The sequence below is a fragment of the Acanthaster planci genome, linkage group LG13, assembly GCF_054643075.1.
Source record: "Acanthaster planci isolate LZ-2023a linkage group LG13, COTS_SCS, whole genome shotgun sequence".
NCBI classification, from domain to species: Eukaryota; Metazoa; Echinodermata; class Asteroidea; order Valvatida; family Acanthasteridae; genus Acanthaster; species Acanthaster planci.
Window position 1 is genome coordinate 565,032 of NC_141789.1, and position 18,810 is coordinate 583,841.

General features: G+C 38.9%; 1 protein-coding gene and 1 long non-coding RNA gene across 2 annotated transcripts; one reads left to right on the forward strand and one right to left on the reverse strand.

The window, feature by feature from the left end:
- The first annotated feature begins 51 nt into the window (after positions 1–51).
- On the forward strand, positions 52–8,836 carry LOC110979903 (non-structural maintenance of chromosomes element 4 homolog A-like). The gene is made up of 10 exons (XM_022236060.2): positions 52–337; positions 1,120–1,200; positions 1,704–1,843; positions 2,531–2,667; positions 2,871–2,973; positions 3,574–3,682; positions 4,135–4,226; positions 4,603–4,740; positions 5,717–5,851; positions 6,765–8,836. The coding sequence occupies exons 1-10, from the start codon at positions 241–243 to the stop codon at positions 6,798–6,800; spliced, it is 1,068 nt and encodes a 355-aa protein (XP_022091752.2). The 5' UTR covers positions 52–240; the 3' UTR covers positions 6,801–8,836.
- Positions 8,837–9,135: 299 nt separating this feature from the next.
- Positions 9,136–18,071, reverse strand: LOC110979904 (uncharacterized). The gene is made up of 5 exons (XR_015427540.1): positions 14,869–18,071; positions 12,120–12,262; positions 11,431–11,572; positions 10,787–10,868; positions 9,136–10,294 (listed from the first exon to the last, which is right to left on the reverse strand). It is a non-coding gene; the product is annotated as an uncharacterized LOC110979904 (long non-coding RNA).
- Between the last annotated feature and the right edge of the window lie 739 nt (positions 18,072–18,810).

Below are 18,810 nucleotides of genomic sequence, written 5' to 3' on the forward strand. Positions count from 1 at the left end.
TTTGCTGATACAATAACATTCAGTGTTGACATAATCTATAATGCGCGAAGCTAGCTAATGGAGAAAACGTGTATTTTACTGAACACACATACACCATACAATATACACTGTACATGTACATCGCGCGCTGAGATAAATAATCTACTCAGCGTAGTCTGCATTATATTTGTACGCAATCTTGTTAATTTGCCCCTCTGAGCTGTCTGGAGAAGAAAACGCTGATGAAGAGAGGGGAGCAAAATGGCGAGTTCGTCAAGTACCCATTCGGAAGCAGACAATCATGAGAAAAGACGACAGCTGAGACAAGATTATCGAAACCTGATTGCAGAAACGCAGAGTAGGGCCTTAATTACGTGTTTCATGCAGTTTATCAGCAGGGCCAGGACTGATAGTGATACGAGTAGGGCTGAATTGGGCGGTAGTCAGGTCCTGGGCCCCATGACAGTACTTAGTAGGCATGCACGCATGATGGGGCTTGGTGGAGGCATGGTGGATGCAATGCAGTCATGCCTGTGCAACTTTGCCACTCGACCTCCGTCCTTTTCCCCATTCTTCTGACATTTTTGGAACCTTCCTCAGTTACAGAATGACATGAGACATCACACTTGATTTTTAAATTAATTCATGTAAATTTACTGACTTTGACAGATAACCAACCATGTGAAAGTTATTCCTGCATGTGTTACATGTGTATCAGCATTGACAATTTTTTACCCCATAATTGCCTTTAAAAATCTAAACCTGGTCATCTTACCACAAAATTAACCCTGCAGCTGTTCAACATGAGGTCACCATCATTAGCCTAGGTGGGTCCAAAACTTAAAATGCATTTTGGTTGTTCTGTAATGGTCCCCAAGCTGGACCAAGAGAGGATTTTCTTAGCAACGGAGGCTCCTTAGGTAGGGACTGAACTTCACTGGTTCCCAAACAATTACGAGATGCACACATTGTGTGTGCGTGGCTACCAACAAAACGAACACTCCTGACCAGCATGGCTCTTTTCAACTGACGAGAGGGTTCTTCGGCTCAAGATGGATAGGAACAGGGTCCCTAAATACACAATTGCTCTGAAGTTGCATAGACTAAATCTTACAGAGTATTTTCGTTTCTCCACATTAGGAAATCGACAGGATTTGATCCAGCCTGAGTCAGATGGGTTGAAGAACACACTTGACAGAGCAGACACGCTGTTTACTCAAGGTGTTTTCACATTTCCTTCTTTGTGTTCTCAATTTAATTCGTAAACTTGCTCCATACTCAATTTTTCTTGGACTTTTGAAGCTCTTACTTCGTAGAGGTAGGAAAAATGCTTTGTTCTTTTGTAAAGAGCTAAGCATTTACATGTACGTATATGTGCAGTACTAAAAGAGATTGTGCATTGTAAATTGAAAGTCCAGGGTGATGACTGTTTTGAGAAGACTAATATACATTAATTGTTTATGTGGTAAAAGAAAACTTCTGTTTAAAATCACATTTTCAGTGCAGTAAATTCAACTAACCATTGCCAACGTATCCCAAACGAATGTCTATTTTTGAAATGCCATATGCAATAATTCAGAAGTGTGAGCTGTGCTAATAATTTTGTTGGGTTATTGATTTTGAAGTCTTGAATTCTTCTAGGATCAGGTTTCAATCAGTGATGTAATGTGGCAGGATAGGATTATTTTAAATCAACTTACAGGTACATAAAATCTCTTTTTCAGTAACAAAAAGCAAATGTTCCAGGGAGGCAGCGTTAGATTCTCAACTCATGGTGCTCGTGTCATCACTTGGTCATGAACAAGCCCAGAAACTGCACTCAGATTTCCACACATTTGACCCATCAGAGTTTGCTGAAAAGCTGGTAAGATTTACGACTCTCCATGTATACATGTGTGTGTATGACAGCACACTGTACATGAAATGGTACACGTGTTGGGAGTGATTGGTTGATCTTTGTGTAATCAGTAGATCTTACTCCATGATTTGTCGATCGTTTTGCACTCAGCCAATTGCCATTTCTTTCTTATGGACAGTTGTGAAAATTATTTGAAAAATGTTGGAGATTTCTTGCAGAATCAACCAATTACACAGAGCGATGAGGCAATGGTGCAGAACACACAAACTGTTGAAGTGCAAGTATCGTCAGCAGAGACCCTGCATGAATAAACCAATCCAGTCAGCCCCGCCCACTGTACATGTCAATAAACACATGCTTTTCTCCTGTGCCATGCTTGTCAGACATAAGTCATAGCAGTGATTGGTTAAAAGGCTACGGAGTGGGGCTTAATGGATCAGTGTATTGCTTGGTTATGGAATGAAATATAAGCCTGAGGAAGCACGTGGCCAATGCCTGCATTCATTTTCCATAGATATGGCCCATGGCCAAATAATTCAGACTCAAACCAGAGGATGTAGCGCCCTCTCTTGTTCATGGATAGAACCCATAGATCCCCTGTTCTCTCTTACCTTTTATTCCTCTGTAACTGCCTTTTAAGAGGCCATGCCTAATGGGGTCATTTAATCCATCAGATATTTGTTTTGTGTTTAGATTACTTTTATGGGTGACAGACGAATACGTAATGAGGAAGGTGAAAGGAGGAATGTGCCATTTCCAAAGGAGGGATGGAGTAAATTAGGACGGGCAGCCAAATCGTGTTTCAGACGAGCCCCAGCATTCCATTTTATGTAAGTTACAATAAACCATCATTTGGTCAGTGATGGTGTCACTACACTGCACAGTATTGTCTTGTCATAAATTTAATATCTTCTTTGATTCATGTGAAACTTTGTCGCAGAGTCTCTAAATTTCAGTGTATGGAATTGTGAGGAAATTAATTGCTCTTTATTCAGAAGCAAATAGGGGTTATATTTTGTTTTTGTGGTGCCAGGCTTGGATCTTTTGAAAGAGGCGAGGCCCCAGTCAAGACGAGAAAACAAAGTGCTGCTCGACAGAAGGAGAAAGACAGTGGTCCCGCAGTTGTTCCTAAACAGGTTAAAACTTTAATATGATCTGAAGTTATGTTGATTACTGACAGAGCTGATTTGCTTCATATTTGAACTTGTCAAAATTTATGAAGAGCTTGGCAGTGGTTGATACTTCATCTGAAAGCAAAAAAGTATTTCCAATGTATATCAGTCTCTTCTCAAAGATAATGGCTGAGTCTGCTGTCTTAGAAGGTGTCATCACCTTTGAGCATCCTGCCAACCAGGCAAAGCACCTCCCTCCTATCCCTTTTATCAGAAAATGGGTTTTCTACAGAATGGGTATAACTTTATAAGTCTTTGTCTAAAATCTGACATTTGTGACCAGATCCAACAGAATGAGTCTTCAGGTCATGTTTAAGCATTTCGTTTTAGTTTGCAGTGGAAAGACCAACCTGGGCTCTCTGTATATACCAGTTTGGTGACCTGATGAAAATTGACATCTGGGTAAACATTTTGAGGGTTCTAAGATTTTCAATGTTGAGGATTTTTGTGCTTTATCTCGAAAGTGACTCTGACAGCATGTGACTCATTTTATTGTGGGTTCCATTTTTGGCTTTCTCTGGCTTATGTTCCAAATGATTCACTGATGTTTTCTTTCTTCATCAGGTTCAGTCCATGGGTAAAAGTCATCAGGAGGTCACTACGGAGGAAGTAGAGAGAATGCTGGGAATTCTTCATCAAGTCACTAACTTTGACCAGGAAGATCAGTCCGAAGGTAATTTTTTCCCCTCTTTTTGATCATGCAAATCATGGTCAGAAAAATTGCACGGTGGAGGCTTGTTTCAAGCAGATTCAAGTGAACAGTGACAGAAATCTTATGATTCAAAAAGTAAATTATTCATTAAAAAATTTGAAAAGAATAAAAATTTCAACTGGGCAAAAGGAATTTTTTGTCTCTTAAATCTTGCTAAATCATGGCTGGAGATACTCCTAGATGTGAGAAGCTATTATAGTGATTATAATGTACAATTGTGCATTATTGCTACTAATTTTGTATCTGGTTTTAATCATCAACAGTCTGGCAGTCAGTAAGACCGAATATTTGGATATTTGATCGAATTTAAGGTCGAATATTCGAATAGTGTATTATTCGAATTGACTTAGCCCTACTTGTCAGTTTTTGCATTGGTTTTGTTTTATATCCGTTTTTATTTTTTCTTAACTCAGTTGAACCGGTGTCCTTATTTGAGTTCGTGATCAACCCTCACTCCTTCAGTGAAACAGTAGAGAACATATTCCATCTTTCCTTCTTGGTAAAGGTAAGACGAATCCCGAAATTAAAAATAGTAATCAAAATGTGACCCAGATTTTTGCCACTAAAATATTGAAAGTCACAGGTACAGCACAGCTGTTGTATTATTTGAAAAATGAATCTCTATACATATTAATGCAGTGCAATGTACAGGTTGTTTTTTCAGGTGTCTCGGAGAAGAAAATAAAAAAATATTCTGTACAATTTTCTGATGAATTTATGAAATATTCTGAAAAAGTCACTTTATTCCTCCTGTTAAGTTCATTACACTGGTACAGGTCTGTGAAAAGTATCTAGTGTGATTGTGACTTCACCTTTATGTTTATTAATAGTAAGTGTGCTTCATGGCAACGTGTTTCTTTTTAATGGTATTTTTGGTTTAGGATGGCCATGCAGAGGTTAGATTAGATGATGACAGGTTACCAATCATTATTCCCACAACACCTTACGTTGAGGGGCAGACAAATGAACAAGTGGATCGAAAACAAGTCATGATCTCACTGGATATGCAACAATGGAAGGTATGTATCGGGAAAGATTACAGAATAATTTAGGGGGTCACACATTGATTTCGGTTTTTGGTATGGATGCATTCTAACCATGCCAGGAACAGAAACCAGAACAGAATGTAGTTAAACTGTACTGACGGACTGAACAGGCAGGGTTTGCATTAAATTGAGGGAATTTCACCCTTTAACCCCAACCCTGCCAGATGCAGCACAGTGCACCAGGTAAAGTCTGACGCACTTTGATGTACTTGGCAAGCAACAGCAGCCAAACAAACTGGCCATGTTGAAACTATGAGAGGAAGTTCCATTGAACAATGCCCTCTGTTGAATCTTTTGGTGACTGGCAAAGGGCAAGTTCAATCAAAGACCCTAAGTAACCAAAATTCAACTTATCTCATCAAACTCACGCTACTTGACAGTGGTTGGACTAGTCAACTATTTGTGACTAGCCTATCAAGGTTGGTCGCATTCTTGGTTACCATCATAAACAGTTTTTAATAACACAGTGCAGAGAGGACCAGTTATGAGAAAAATGCTGGAAAAACAGTATGTCACAAGTAAACGACCATTTTCACTTTAAGTTTTGCTATTTTGCCCTTCCTGCGGCCACCTTTTCTCCCCTGCGTGACAACAGTTGACTGGGGTCGCTTGCACTTCAACTTCACTGCACATGCGCTAGGTACGTCACAAACCAACCACTAGTTAACTAGCGGTCTTTGATCTAACTTGCCCAAGGCTGTTTGGCTTTAATAAGAGTTGAGCTGTTGGATCTTGTGACACTGGGCAGGCAAGCCACTTTGACAAATGATGCCATATGATGCGTTTGGAAGGGTTTCTGGCCAAAGTAGGTGGGAGGGTTAGGGTCAAGGTATTGTTTGAAATTTAGCTAATTTTTTGTAAAAGCTCAAAATTTCAATGATTTTTGATCCAGCTTTACCTGGTTTCGCTGTACCGTGTTATTAATGCTTTTTTTTACTAATGATTACAGGAAATTGTCAATGTATTTGAGATAAAGGAACCCCTGATCCCTAGACGATCTGGCCCAAGCACTGACATAAATGGCATCGATCGAGATCTTGAGGAAGTAGAGATCAACAGTGAAGAACCGCTGCGCAAAAAAAAGGTATGTTTTCCCAAAAAAGAGTCAACAACTTTTGTTCATTGAATTGTTTATTTGATTATTCTAGTGTAAAAAAATTCAAACGAATATAAGCTTTCTATGCTATACCATTTTGCAACGGAAAGAGCAGTGCTTATTTAATTTTTGATAACAGGTTTAGCCTTTACCTGACTTGTGTATTTATAAACACTGTATACTCGGTGCTTGCAAAAAACTTCACAAGCTTACTTAAGAGGGTCTCAGTGGTTGAATGTTTAAGACGTCTGCACTAGTAAGCAGGAGGTTGTGGGTTCAAGTCCCTTCTGAGTAAGCTTGTGAATTTTTTTTCACAAGTACTGAGTATAAAGTATTTATTAATATGGGTCAGATAAAGGTAAAACCTGTAATTAAAAATTAAGATCTCCCTGATGCAAAGTACATCTTGAAAGCAGTGTTTATTTACTGTCACTGGTTGATTAAAACATAGTGTCATATCCAGTATGGTACTAAATGACAGCAGGTCCCTGATTTAGGAAATTATTACTCGGTGTACAGTGACTGCACAGTCGAAACCAAAGATGAGTTTTCATTTGGTCCAGACACAGATGCTTAAAATTGTTTTCAGGCCAGAGATGAAGCTTACAATAGAGAAAGAACCAGTTGTGGTTAGCAAACTTGTTAACCCCAGGGGTATGAGAATTCAGCTTTTTAGCTGATGTCACTTTTTGTTAAGATGCTGACCCTGATTTTCAGCTTTTTGTGCACCTGTTCTGTACAAAAGTAAGAGAACTTTTTACATTTCAGCTTTTTGTTAGCTCTTTTCAGCTTCAATTTTGAGTGGCCACTCACACCCCTGTAACCCTTAGCGTCAATAAACTTTAACCAAAGACATGAGGTCACTTTGGTGCAGTGTGTTTTTTGTATGTACATTTCGCAGGCTCATGGCTCAAGTCGACCATCTAAGACCAAGTAGCAGATGAAAGAAAAGAAAGCTCTTACTTTTGCAGTCAACTTGCCATGTCCAGGCCAGTCTATGAATCCATTTGGTTTTCAAAAGAGTAGGCCAACCTATTCCAAGTGTTGTTTATCTACAAGTAGTATTGATTTACTCCAGCGAGTGGTCCTCCATGCCATGTTAGAAAGATGCAGAAATAATCTTGAAATCTAAGGGCACCTTGTTAAGATTTTCACCAGTTACAAATATCCTGGCCAATGCCAAGAACAGACATGCTCTCTTTGAGACATGGCTGTACCTGTATGAAACTGCTGGAGTTGGACATAACCAGGGCCCAATTTCACAGTGCAGCTTACCGCAAGCGAAAGTCGGCGCTTACCATAGTAGAGAATTCTGTGCTTACAGCGAATGTATTTCATGGGTTAGAGAGTAATTTGGGCTTGTTCGCATGCGTACATCTCTTAACTAAGGATCCCATGCTTAAAAGGTTAGCGCAGAATGGAGATCGTAAGCATGGAATTAGGCGGTAAGCAGCGCCATGAAATTAGGCCTTAGTGAACCTTCAGCTACAACAAAGCAGTCGCTGAAATTCAGAGCAAGGTTTGTCAGTTTTATATTCAGAATTAAATCATCTAAAATCATATTTTCAGACATCAAGTTTTCATAGAAGTGTGTTGGTGCTGCTGGTTGTATAGCCTGACAATTTCTAAACCAGAATCTTGATCAGGCATTACTCTTTAAAAAAAAAGGATTAGGTTCACCTGGTGCTAATATCCAGTGTAATGGTTTCACTCATGTTTATAGTCTGAAAGGTTACTCTTAAGTAATAAGTGTTGGACTCAAAATCTCAACTTACTTTTCAAAATAATCTTTGTTACTTTTCATAATCCTGTTTTGTATTTAGGTATATTTTAAAGTCTTTTTGCATAAAGTTAAAAAACGTTATGTATTTCAAGTACCAATTTATGTCTTTAATATAAGAGTTTATATTCATAAACAGATTCCAAGTTGAAGTCAGAGTTAAGAAGTGCTGGAAACAAAGTGCCTTTGGATTTTGATATGTCTTTTATTCACAATTGTTGCAAGGGTAAAAGGCCATCTCACCTGTGTAAACTTTATGAAATATCACTAGCAATTTTAAATGTGCGCATGGTGTATTATTTTCAGTACTTTGTAGAAAACAAACTAATTTAGTGCATTCAGTTCACAGTTTCTGCAAAAAATAAAACAACCAACTGTAAAAGCATCTTACAATAGATACTCTCTGTGATAAAATCTTCCATTTGAAACATTCCAGGATCATATAGAGAGGATTTTCATCTGTCTGTTCTTTCCAAGGCAACATTACTTGTACACTCCCAGCAAAAGGTTTTAAACTAATACCTCTCGATGCTACCTCATACCCAGTGCTTTAGAGGGAACGATACAGATTTACTGACCAGCAATAAAGATTTATGAAATAAATGGGGGTCAAGCAAAATCTGCGGGATCGTGTTTGCCTTTCCTCAGGACAGGTGGCTAGATTAAACACTGGCCTTAAATTTGCTTTACTGCATAATATAAGCTTTTCAATGTACCAGTTCTTTTTCAAAATTCCTTTTTGCAAACCAAGTTTTGAACATCTGCAATTGAAACTGTTTGAAAAAATGCTGCACTATTCTGTAGTTGTTCAAAGTCTTACAAAACATGCAAGACTTTTTCCCCCCTAGGGAATGCTGTCTCTGGACCGACTGTACTTCTTTCCCTGGCCCCTTATCGATATTAGAACCATGCCTGCATATCAGTCATATCAGTGAAGTAGAAAAAAATGTGTCAAAATGAAAGAATCAACAGGCACTTTATTTTAAGTCACTTTCCTACTTGTATTAAATATTTATAAAGTCAATTCTTTATCAATATAATTAAGAAAGTCACTTGTACAGTTGATATTCAGTCATGCGATTATTGCTATACTTGGTTATTTTGTATAGAACAAAAAACATGTTGAATAGAGCTTTGTTCGCGATTTTTCCTGTTCTATTTAAATGACAAAAGAAATGTTAAAAATTGGATTACAGGAATCTCTTTGAGTCTATTTTGTTCTTTGCCGTACAATATATTTATTGAAAACATTAGATTTGACTACCATTAATAAGACTTGTTTGAAGGAAAAACCCTTTGTGACATGGGAAGGAATTGGCTGCTAACCTGTCTCACCACCAAGAAAGTTTATTTGCAATAAGATTTTAATCTAGTTTTGGAGTAGCTTTATGGAATGCTAAATCTTTTTTTTTTTGCTTTTTAACAGATGTTTTCATCCAACTGGAGTTTTAGTTCAGAAAAGAAATGTCAATACATGTATAACACACCAGGCTCTATTTTATCATTTCTGACAATTTTATTGGAGAAAAGGAACTGTTGGACTGGAGTAAGGGGATCAGGTCAGGGGTAGGGAGAAAGGGAAAAAAATCTTTGCTTTTCAAAATATCCTAGGCTGTTTATTATCAATTTGGTTGCAAGTCACGTGATGAATTCATTTTTTCTTTAATTTTCTAAAAGGCCAACATGTCCAGAAAGGTGAAACGGTTTTCCACTTAAATGCTCACAACCAACAAGCTATGATTCTCCTGTTGTGGAATGCCGGTGCTGTGAACAAAAAGTGCAAAAGCGGCAGCTAAAAACCATGCAAATAAACAATACAGAACGGTGAAAATAAACTGTGAAAACTTACAATGCATGCAGGTGAAACGACACAAAGGAGAAGCACAGTGTGGAAGCGAGCATCAGGATAAAAACTATGGATGCCCAATTCAATTATGGCATTCAATTTTTTGGGACATTTTACACCAGGCTGAATTAAAATATGAAAACATCACGTTCATTGCAGTCCCTTCCTAAAGAATTTAAAGGAATTTTTGGTCAAAATCCACTGACAACGAAGAGTTGAAAAAGAGAGTGTTAAAAGACATTGTTACGTCAAATACCCTGACAGGGGCTTATTTATCTTTTGAGTGAACCAGGATTTTGAAAATGTTTCTAATGTCTAAATTCCTCTATATTTCCTTTAAAAGGTTGACTATTATGTGCCATTTTAATTTCAGGGGAAAAATGGCTGGCAAAAAACATGGTCATGAATTACTTCACAATTAATACTACCGGAAATTTTCCTGGCAAAGGAAACTTATTAAGTTAATTAAATGACCGTTCTTGATATCTTAAATCGTTTAATTCCTCATACAGACCTTAGAAATCTGAGATGACATTGCTTGTTAAAACAAAGAAAGATAACAGTACGACTCCCCACAAATGATGAGAAATATGGACAGAGATGCACAGGAAACTCTTCTTTTCAAAGCAATCAATAACTTAGTGCTTGCAGATTTTGAAAAATCCAATCAAGATAATTATTACTTTAGACACTTGAAAAGGAGTGTCATCTCATGTGTCCTCCATCTGGATCAACTACTGCTCACTTTAGCCATACCCATCTCGGTCCTCAGTCTGTATACAGCAAGGGCTACACTGTATTTAATCTGTGAGAAAAAAAATTAAGAACTTCTGTAAATGTTCGATGGGAAAGCTCAGAAAATCCAGGGAAGCCTGAAGTACTTCTGGTTCCTTCAACATGGTAAAGAGCAATCGATTCACAAGCACAATCTTTTTTGCTCCTAAGTTTTTGATTCTGTGCCTGGTTCCGTTTAAAACAAGGCACATCAGACATCAAATCCTTTTTACCATCTATGAAAGGTAATGAAAAAGCTAAATGGTGAAACATTACGTCAATGTGGCAGGTTTCTTCCTTTTGTTTAATTACTTTCATCAATACCCATTTTGGTAAAAGGCTCAGGTGTAGATAAGTGGAATAAATAACTTGTACAGTCACCTGCATTACTATAGTATTTTGGGGTTATGCCTTTTAGAGTCTATTCTTGCAAGAACTGACAGGACCATATATACCATGGGAAAACCTACAGCCAAACAAGTTGAACAGACAAACAGGAGAAACAAGGCTATGCAGTTTGTACCTTGCATTGAGTTTATGCTTCTTGTTGACCTAACCGCCCATAAGTTGAGTTGGATCAAATGTTTGGAAGGTGTAGTCTCCATCTGTACATGTAGCATGGAAAAAAAACAAAAACAAAATGGAAAATCAAGATTAAAAAGATTAATGACTACTCTTCTTTACTTTGGGGGTGATATTCTTAGTTGTAAATTTTGGTTTGTCAGTAATGCTTCAAAAGTATTTGATGTTTTAGTTTGTGGCATTTTCCATTATTGTCAAAGGGGATGCATGCCTCTTACCCGTTTTTAGAATCTGTTTAACTGTATTTTACTTTTGGCACAATCTTCCTTTTCTAAAACCCTTGATTCATTAATTGTATGATTTGCTTCTCTCTGGTTTACGTTTTTAGGGTAATAATTTCTTCTTCCATCAACTGTCTTTGCAGTTACTTGGATTTAGACAGATGTGGTTCTTGAGCAATTTTTTTTCTGGGGGGGTTAGACCCTTTGCATGTGATGTCACCTTTAACTCTCGCAACTGCTCTTTCACTTTGGGGGTAAAAAAAAAACCTCCCTACATTATTTTGGGGGAGGGGGTAGACAAAACTTTGGGGTGACTAACCCCCTTGAGCTCCTTAGCTGGATTTAGAACATAAAATAAGCTTACCTCAGGAAGCTGCAGTGGCCAGGCAAAGCGAGCAGGGTCATCAGTCACGTGTTGTTCTTCCTCCTTACTATCAGTTCCTTGGCATAAGTCAATGATGGTCATCCTTCAAGTCTCCTAGGTGTAGTTCAAAGTTGCATCTCAGCTGAAGCATTAAAACAAAATGGAACAGAATTATCAATAATCCGAATCCCTGGCAATGCCAGGAAGGGGGCATATAGTTTGGGAGGGTGTGGACAGCAAGCACTTGCAAGGGGCAGTATGATCAACCAGCAAACGTAGAGGGTGGGTTCTTCTCATGGCAGTTGCCACCCCCTTTCCTCTTTTATTTTGTCTTTCACATTTGTGGCCTTTTTCTTAATTTTTTTCCAGGGAAGGAGAGGGATGGAAGTTGGTTAAACCTTGTTCTCTTTCTCTCTTGCAATGCCCATGACAATCAAAATGTTACATTCAAAGAGTTTCTTTTCTAGAGGGGTAACCGCACTTTTTGTAGATGCTTTTTTGTGGCAATTACCTTTCAGGAGAACAGGAAGTATCTTAGACTAAATTGCCCATTTCACGCAAGATGAATACACAAATTGGGATGACCCCATCTTTTTCCGAATCTTGACAACCCTGCCCAACAGTGCACCTATCAATTCTCTTTATAATTTTGTTGGAGTTAAGGGTTTCATTTGTTATTTTAGCCTTGCCTTGTGTATGAGAAACATCAAACTGAGGAAGTGGGGTCATCAGTCTTCGGTCAGTCTTCCTCCCTGCTCCGGTTCCTTAGCACCATCTGTGATGATCCTCAAGACCATGCCTTCTCTCAGTCCATGGCATCTCTTGTAAAAGGCTGGAAATAAACGGACTCAAAAAAAAGATTCATCCTAGTCGAGCTAGGAAACATTAGAAGATATTTCCCCATTTCATAGATCTACAATGTAGCATTCACGGGCAGCTAAAATGTAAATGAGTTATGGACCAAAGGTAAACTAATTTTCAACAATAAAATTTTGTTAAAATTTGAAGTACCACTAGCTGGTAGGTGCTAAACAAAGTTTGTGAGTTTTGAGAGAAGTGCTTAAGTTAATGTGAAGTTATAAAAACACTTCATAAGCCTAATTTTTAAATAATTAAATCACACATTTCTATTTTAAAAATTTATCATTGTGTTCAACTGGTGGCTATCACCAAACCATGGCAACATGAAACATATCATACTCCTATCAGATAAGCCTGATGACCTTAATTATTCAACAAAAAACACGAGACACAAATCACGCAGAACTTCTTACATGTGGCCATAAACCAAACCTGGCTGCTATATTAGGCGTAAACCCATCTAGGCCTACCTACACAATACATGGATCCCCTATATCTAGGCTACCTGCAAAATTAGGTCCACTTCTAGGTCTATGTGCACATACTTCTAGGCCAACTTACACAATACTGTACATAAGATCTATGTCTCTAGGCCTAAAACGGCACATGTCAAGCACATATAGGCCTACCCAGTATACCCACACACTACATAAGACCTATGTCTCTAGGCCTAACGGCACATATCAATTACATATAGGCCTACCCAATACCCACACACTATATAAGACTTATGTCTCTAGGCCTAACAGCACATATCAATGATATAGGCCTACCCAGTACTCACACAATACGTAAGACCTATGTCTCTAGGCCTAACGGGACATATCAAGCACATACCCACACTGTACATAAGAACTATGTCTCTAGGCCTAATGGCACATATCAAGCACATATAGGCCTACCCAGTATACCCACACTGTACATCATAAGACCTATGTCTCTAGGCCTAACGGCACACATAAAGCACATATAGGCCTACCCAGTATAAGTACAGTACATATGACAATATGTCTCTAGGCCTAACGGCACATATCAATTACATATAGGCCTACCCAGTACCCACACACTACATAAGACCTGTGTCTCTAGGCCTAACGGCACATATCAATTACATATAGGCCTACCCAGTATACCCACACACTACATAAGACCTATGTCTCTGGGCCTAACAGCACATATCAAGCTCTTAATGAAATCCGAAGGACCAAACAACACATTGTTTTTTGACGGTTTGAGAAGCCTCAGGGACTTCAGTTGCCCGCAATGGGGCTCCAAACTTTGTTGATTTTACACTCTTTTCAATGGAGCTTGAATTAGTTCAGTGCACCACTAGCTGCCTCTGATAAATTTTTCTTATGCAAGTTATAAGTCTTGAAAAGTAATTTTTGTTCAAAATGTGGTGCCAATAGCACGAAATTCAACTGTCGGAGGGGTATCACGTAGAATTCTTCACCGCACAATTCCACCATCCACGTCACCATTACAAAAATCCAGAAATACATTATTTATAAAGAAAGCGGGCAAGTACAAAGTCTTGAGATGATATGACTGACGACACACATACAACATTCTAGGCCTACCCAGTACTCACACAATACGTAAGACCTATGTCTCTAGGCCTTATGGCATGATATCAAGCACATAAAGGCCTACCCAGTACCCACACAATACATAAGACCTATGTCTCTAGGCCTTATGGCATGATATCAAGCACATAAAGGCCTACCCAGTACCCACACAATACATAAGACCTATGTCTCTAGGCCTAACGGCACATATCAATTACATATAGGCCTACCCAGTATACCCACACACTACATAAGACCTTTGTCTCTAGGCCTTATGGCACATATCAAGCATATAAAGGCCTACCCAGTACCCACACACTACATGAGACCTATGTCTCTAGGCCCAACGGCACATATCAAGCTCATATAGGCCTACCCAGTACTCACACAATACGTAAGACCTATGTTTCTAGGCCTAACGGCATATATGAAGCATATATAATTCGACCCAGTACCCACACACTACATAAGACCTATGTCTCTAGGCCTAACGGCACATATCAAGCACATATAGGCCTACCCAGTCATACCCACACACTACATAAGACCTATGTCTCTAGGCCTAACGGCACATATCAAGCACATATAGACCTACCCAGTACCCACACAATACATAAGACGTATGTCTCTAGGCCTAACGACACATATCAATTACATATAGTCCGACCCAGTATACCCACACATCACATAAGACGTATGTCTTTAGGCCTAAGGGCACATATCATCACATATAGGCCTACCCAGTACCCACACAATACATATAAGACCTATGTCTCTAGGCCTAACAGCATATATCAAGCTCATATAGGCCTACCCAGTACCCACACAATACGTAATTTCTTTAGACCTACCTGCGCAATATATTTCAGGCCTATGCATCTAGGCCCAACTTTTCATTACACTGGACCTATATACGACTCTGGGTCAACCTGCAAAAAGTTGCATCAGGCCTGCATGTGAATCTCCAGGCCAGCTGTGAAACACAACGGGCCTATGTTTTTATGCCTACCTGCTCGTTTGGTTACATTCATCCTGTATGCCCCGAGGACTACATGTATAACACATTATAGGCCTGTGCCCCTAGGCCTACACCTGTACAATACAATAGGCCTACCTCCATGATTATAGACATTCTCATGTTTAACAGACCTTACTGAATACGTACACAAATAAGCCTAACCCCCTAGGGAGTATGTAAAATCATATCCAAGTTGGAGGATTGAGAACTGGTAGGGTTAAGCCTATAAAAACTTCACACCAGGACGTACCTACACAACACATACAGAATTAGACATAAGTCTACAAAGCTATGTGGTTACACTTAATTCACCGGAGTGATACACTAAGCCTCATTAAATATCGGAAAACGGAGGACTGTTAGTGTTAATGAAAATAAGGTTGAATGATAAATGTGATAATTACCAGACATATTGACACAGGCAGATACAAGGCAGTATTTAATTCTGTCACAGGTGGAGTGACACCGATTTGAATTTCAACACGTTTTACACATGTCCTTAAGAGTCGAGAGACAGCATGCCGTGGAACACTTCACATACGTGACATGTAGTTGAATTTTTTGAAAAATTATTTTGTAAAAAGTAACACGTCTGTCAGTTTATTATTTTTAAACTGCAAATATCTTTTCAATCTGCAAGTTGTATTCAAATGAAAGTTGGAATTTGGAGATGTGATGTCATGCACACTTGGCTCCCAAGATATTTTTACATTTATTTATTTTATTTACAAGTTATTTATTTACAAAAGAAATGTGGTAGTATGTCAGCCGGTGAAGTTCTAGGTGTTGGGATACATATCTGCAACTATGGCCCTAAAAATTAATGTTAGAAAAGCTTCACATGATGATGATCAGTGGTGGTGATGAAACAGAAAGAAACAAGTTATCCTTTATGCAACAGCCTCTCTAGAATGGAAGCTGAAATATGACAAGACATAGTGAATGAGAGGAAAATCAAATTTGTGCATGGCCCTAGAGAATCATCAGCCTTTGATACAAAGATGTTTGAAAAGAAATGTTCTGTCTGATGATACATCATGGTGCATATCTGGACATGGAAACAAGTCGGAAAGTTTTGTACAAGTGAACGAGAAATGACAGCTGGTCCTGCATGTGAAGTCCAAGCACAAATCGTTTGTAAATTGGTGAACAGGAGTGAGCCTTTATCCAATTTCAGTCATATTTTAGTAAAGTTATATAAATCATGGCCTTGAGATTTTTTAACATACATTGCCCTAAGACTGCTTACACACATGACCCTAGGCTTTTACACATGTGATTTGTTAATTGGGGTGTTTTTCCTTTCCCTACCATCTCCAGCTAGTTAATCTAGTGACATTTTGTAATAGTTGGCCAAAAGATTTTCTTCGATTTTGATCTGATAAAAAATGCAAGATGTTATGCTCTCTGTAAAAAAATGACATAATTTCAAATACATGTATATCCCTGCCGACACTGAAGAAACAACAGCTTGTAAATAGGGCCCTGTGTACATGTATTTCCGAGCTTTAATGTTATATGTTGCACAATGCACATCGGTCTGCAGAAACACAATGCACGATACTTAGATGTCTATATTATTTTTGGATTACAAACCAGAGCTTTTACAACACTTTGGGAAGTGACTGCCCACGCATTACTTCTCTTGATTTTCAAGAGAACTTTTAACACTTGAAGAATTGAGAAGTGTGGTAAAATTCTTTATAGAGAGATACTGTTTAGGGATTCACGTTTAATTACAAATACGTGTACATGGTAGTTTCCTTGGCTCATTGGGAGACAAATCAAACAAGTCTTTGCCGACAAATACAGTCACACAACCGTTTACAATTCCATGGCACGTGGAGTCACCGTGCGCAGTAAAGTGACAATGAATACATGTAATGTCAGAAGTAAAACCTCACGGTATGTTGCACCTGGCCGCTTCGCGCGGTCCTTTCATACTTTCAACCAATAGTATTAACGGAAATTTTAATCACGCCCACAACACCTGTGCGCGTGACATTTCTATTCTGACTATGCAAAATAGGCTTCCAAGTAGTGAATTTCATTGGCCCTTGCCGGGCATATAACATGAGGGGGAACGTTTGCAGTTATCATGGACTATTATACTGCACGTGTGCATATCAAGCAAGGCAGCAGACGACATTCTTAAGGTTAAAAGGCGGCAAACGAAACTGCAGTGGTCAAGAAGTGGAATCACATTCAAATGCAAATTCTGAATCCAACTAGGATGGCTTGAATGAGATTTTAAAGTTGCAGTTGTTGGCGACACAAAGACACTGACCTTTTCAAGTAACAGCCTAGAAAACCATGAATAGTGCCAAAAAACTCCAAACTACATACACAGTAGTATTCCAAACTCTGGTTTTGTGGACGTTAGTAAGAGAAATGCGGGCATAATTATGGCAAAATAAGTCCAACTAAATGGACGAGGCCTACTTCAATTACTCATGTTCATATTTATGTTCATGTTGAAAGACTTGACGGGGTCGGGGAAAAGATTAAATTTGTCACTCACCTCGGGAAGTCTTGGTCTTTTTGTACAGACTTACCCAGGAAGACTTTTCTGGTACCTTCTTGAAGCTTGCAGCTTTGCAAAGCACATTCCAAAAACGTCAATCAGATCATTCGACAACAAATTCACAAAATGTTCAGTGGGACACACACTTGCATGTTGGGCCTAGTTCAGTTCTAAAGCGAATTTCACAAAAGCGACCAGTTTACCATGTTCACAAAAAATTCGAAAATTTAAACTTGCCATGTAGGCCATGTGTTCCAACAAAAGTTTGACGACGTCCATGAGGCAAACATGGTAGTTTGCAGGTCCATGGCATTCTACTTATTTGCTCTCGAAATCTGAAGAATCCGACGGAGCTGGCTCTGAGGATCATACAAGAGTGGAGAGCGGTACATGTGGCTCCGAACGAGGCCGAATAGAAGTTGTAAGGAGACGGAGTTGGAGACCAACATGACCAAGGACCCAGGTGCACCACCAGGATAGGCTCAAGTAAACCTTTTGTCCATTCCTTCTAGCTTCCAAGGCACCAGCAATGTAAGGGACGCGTTCGACGAATGCCGTTGGACTTTCCTGTCGAACCGAAAATCACAAATTGTTTGTGGGTGAGCAGAATGTTTGCTGCCGGTGTGCACACGCGACCTACTCGCCTCCAACTTCAAAAGGCGTAATGAGACACGTGCGAAATGTGCTAAACTTTAATGCCTCGCGCTCGGCGCGGCGGGACGACGCGTGCGGTTGATGCAATGACGGCCCCTTTGTACAAAGTATTTCTCCGCACAAGATATGACCGCTGTTTTCTTTTTAAGTTTTGCGTTCTTAAAGACAATATCTTGGTCTTGTTCACAAAAATATTATTTTAAAGAATAAACTAATGGTCAAATTCTTGATTGCCTGGAAATTATATCATTTTAAGAATGACGGGGCCTACTTTATTTGAGCAACAGCACGAAAAAGGTGTCGTGACGAGTGATCAATCGCCAATTGGGATTGGTCAAATAAAAAAATCCCCGCCAGCCTTGTTCACTTGGCAATTTGATTGGATCAAAACTGAGAAGCAGAAAGCACGCCCATCAAGTTCCGTCAACCGGTTCCCACCGGTTTTCGTAATCAATATTGATTGTCAGGTTTACACATCTGGGTTTGGCCCCGCTCCTCCGGATAGAATGTAGTCTTATTACGCACAGTAGGCAAATAAAATAAATTGTTGAATTTGCAACAGCGATAGGAGAATTTTTAAACTTAAGTGATCTTGGAAACTATTGATAATCTGATAATTGTCAAAAAAGGTATTCAATAACACTGAACTAATTGTATTGTTAACAATAATGGTGAGGCCTATAAGAAATAACAAACTCCAGACAAAAATAGCGATAAAAAGGTTTAAAACTCCACAAAACTTTACATTCAGTTTT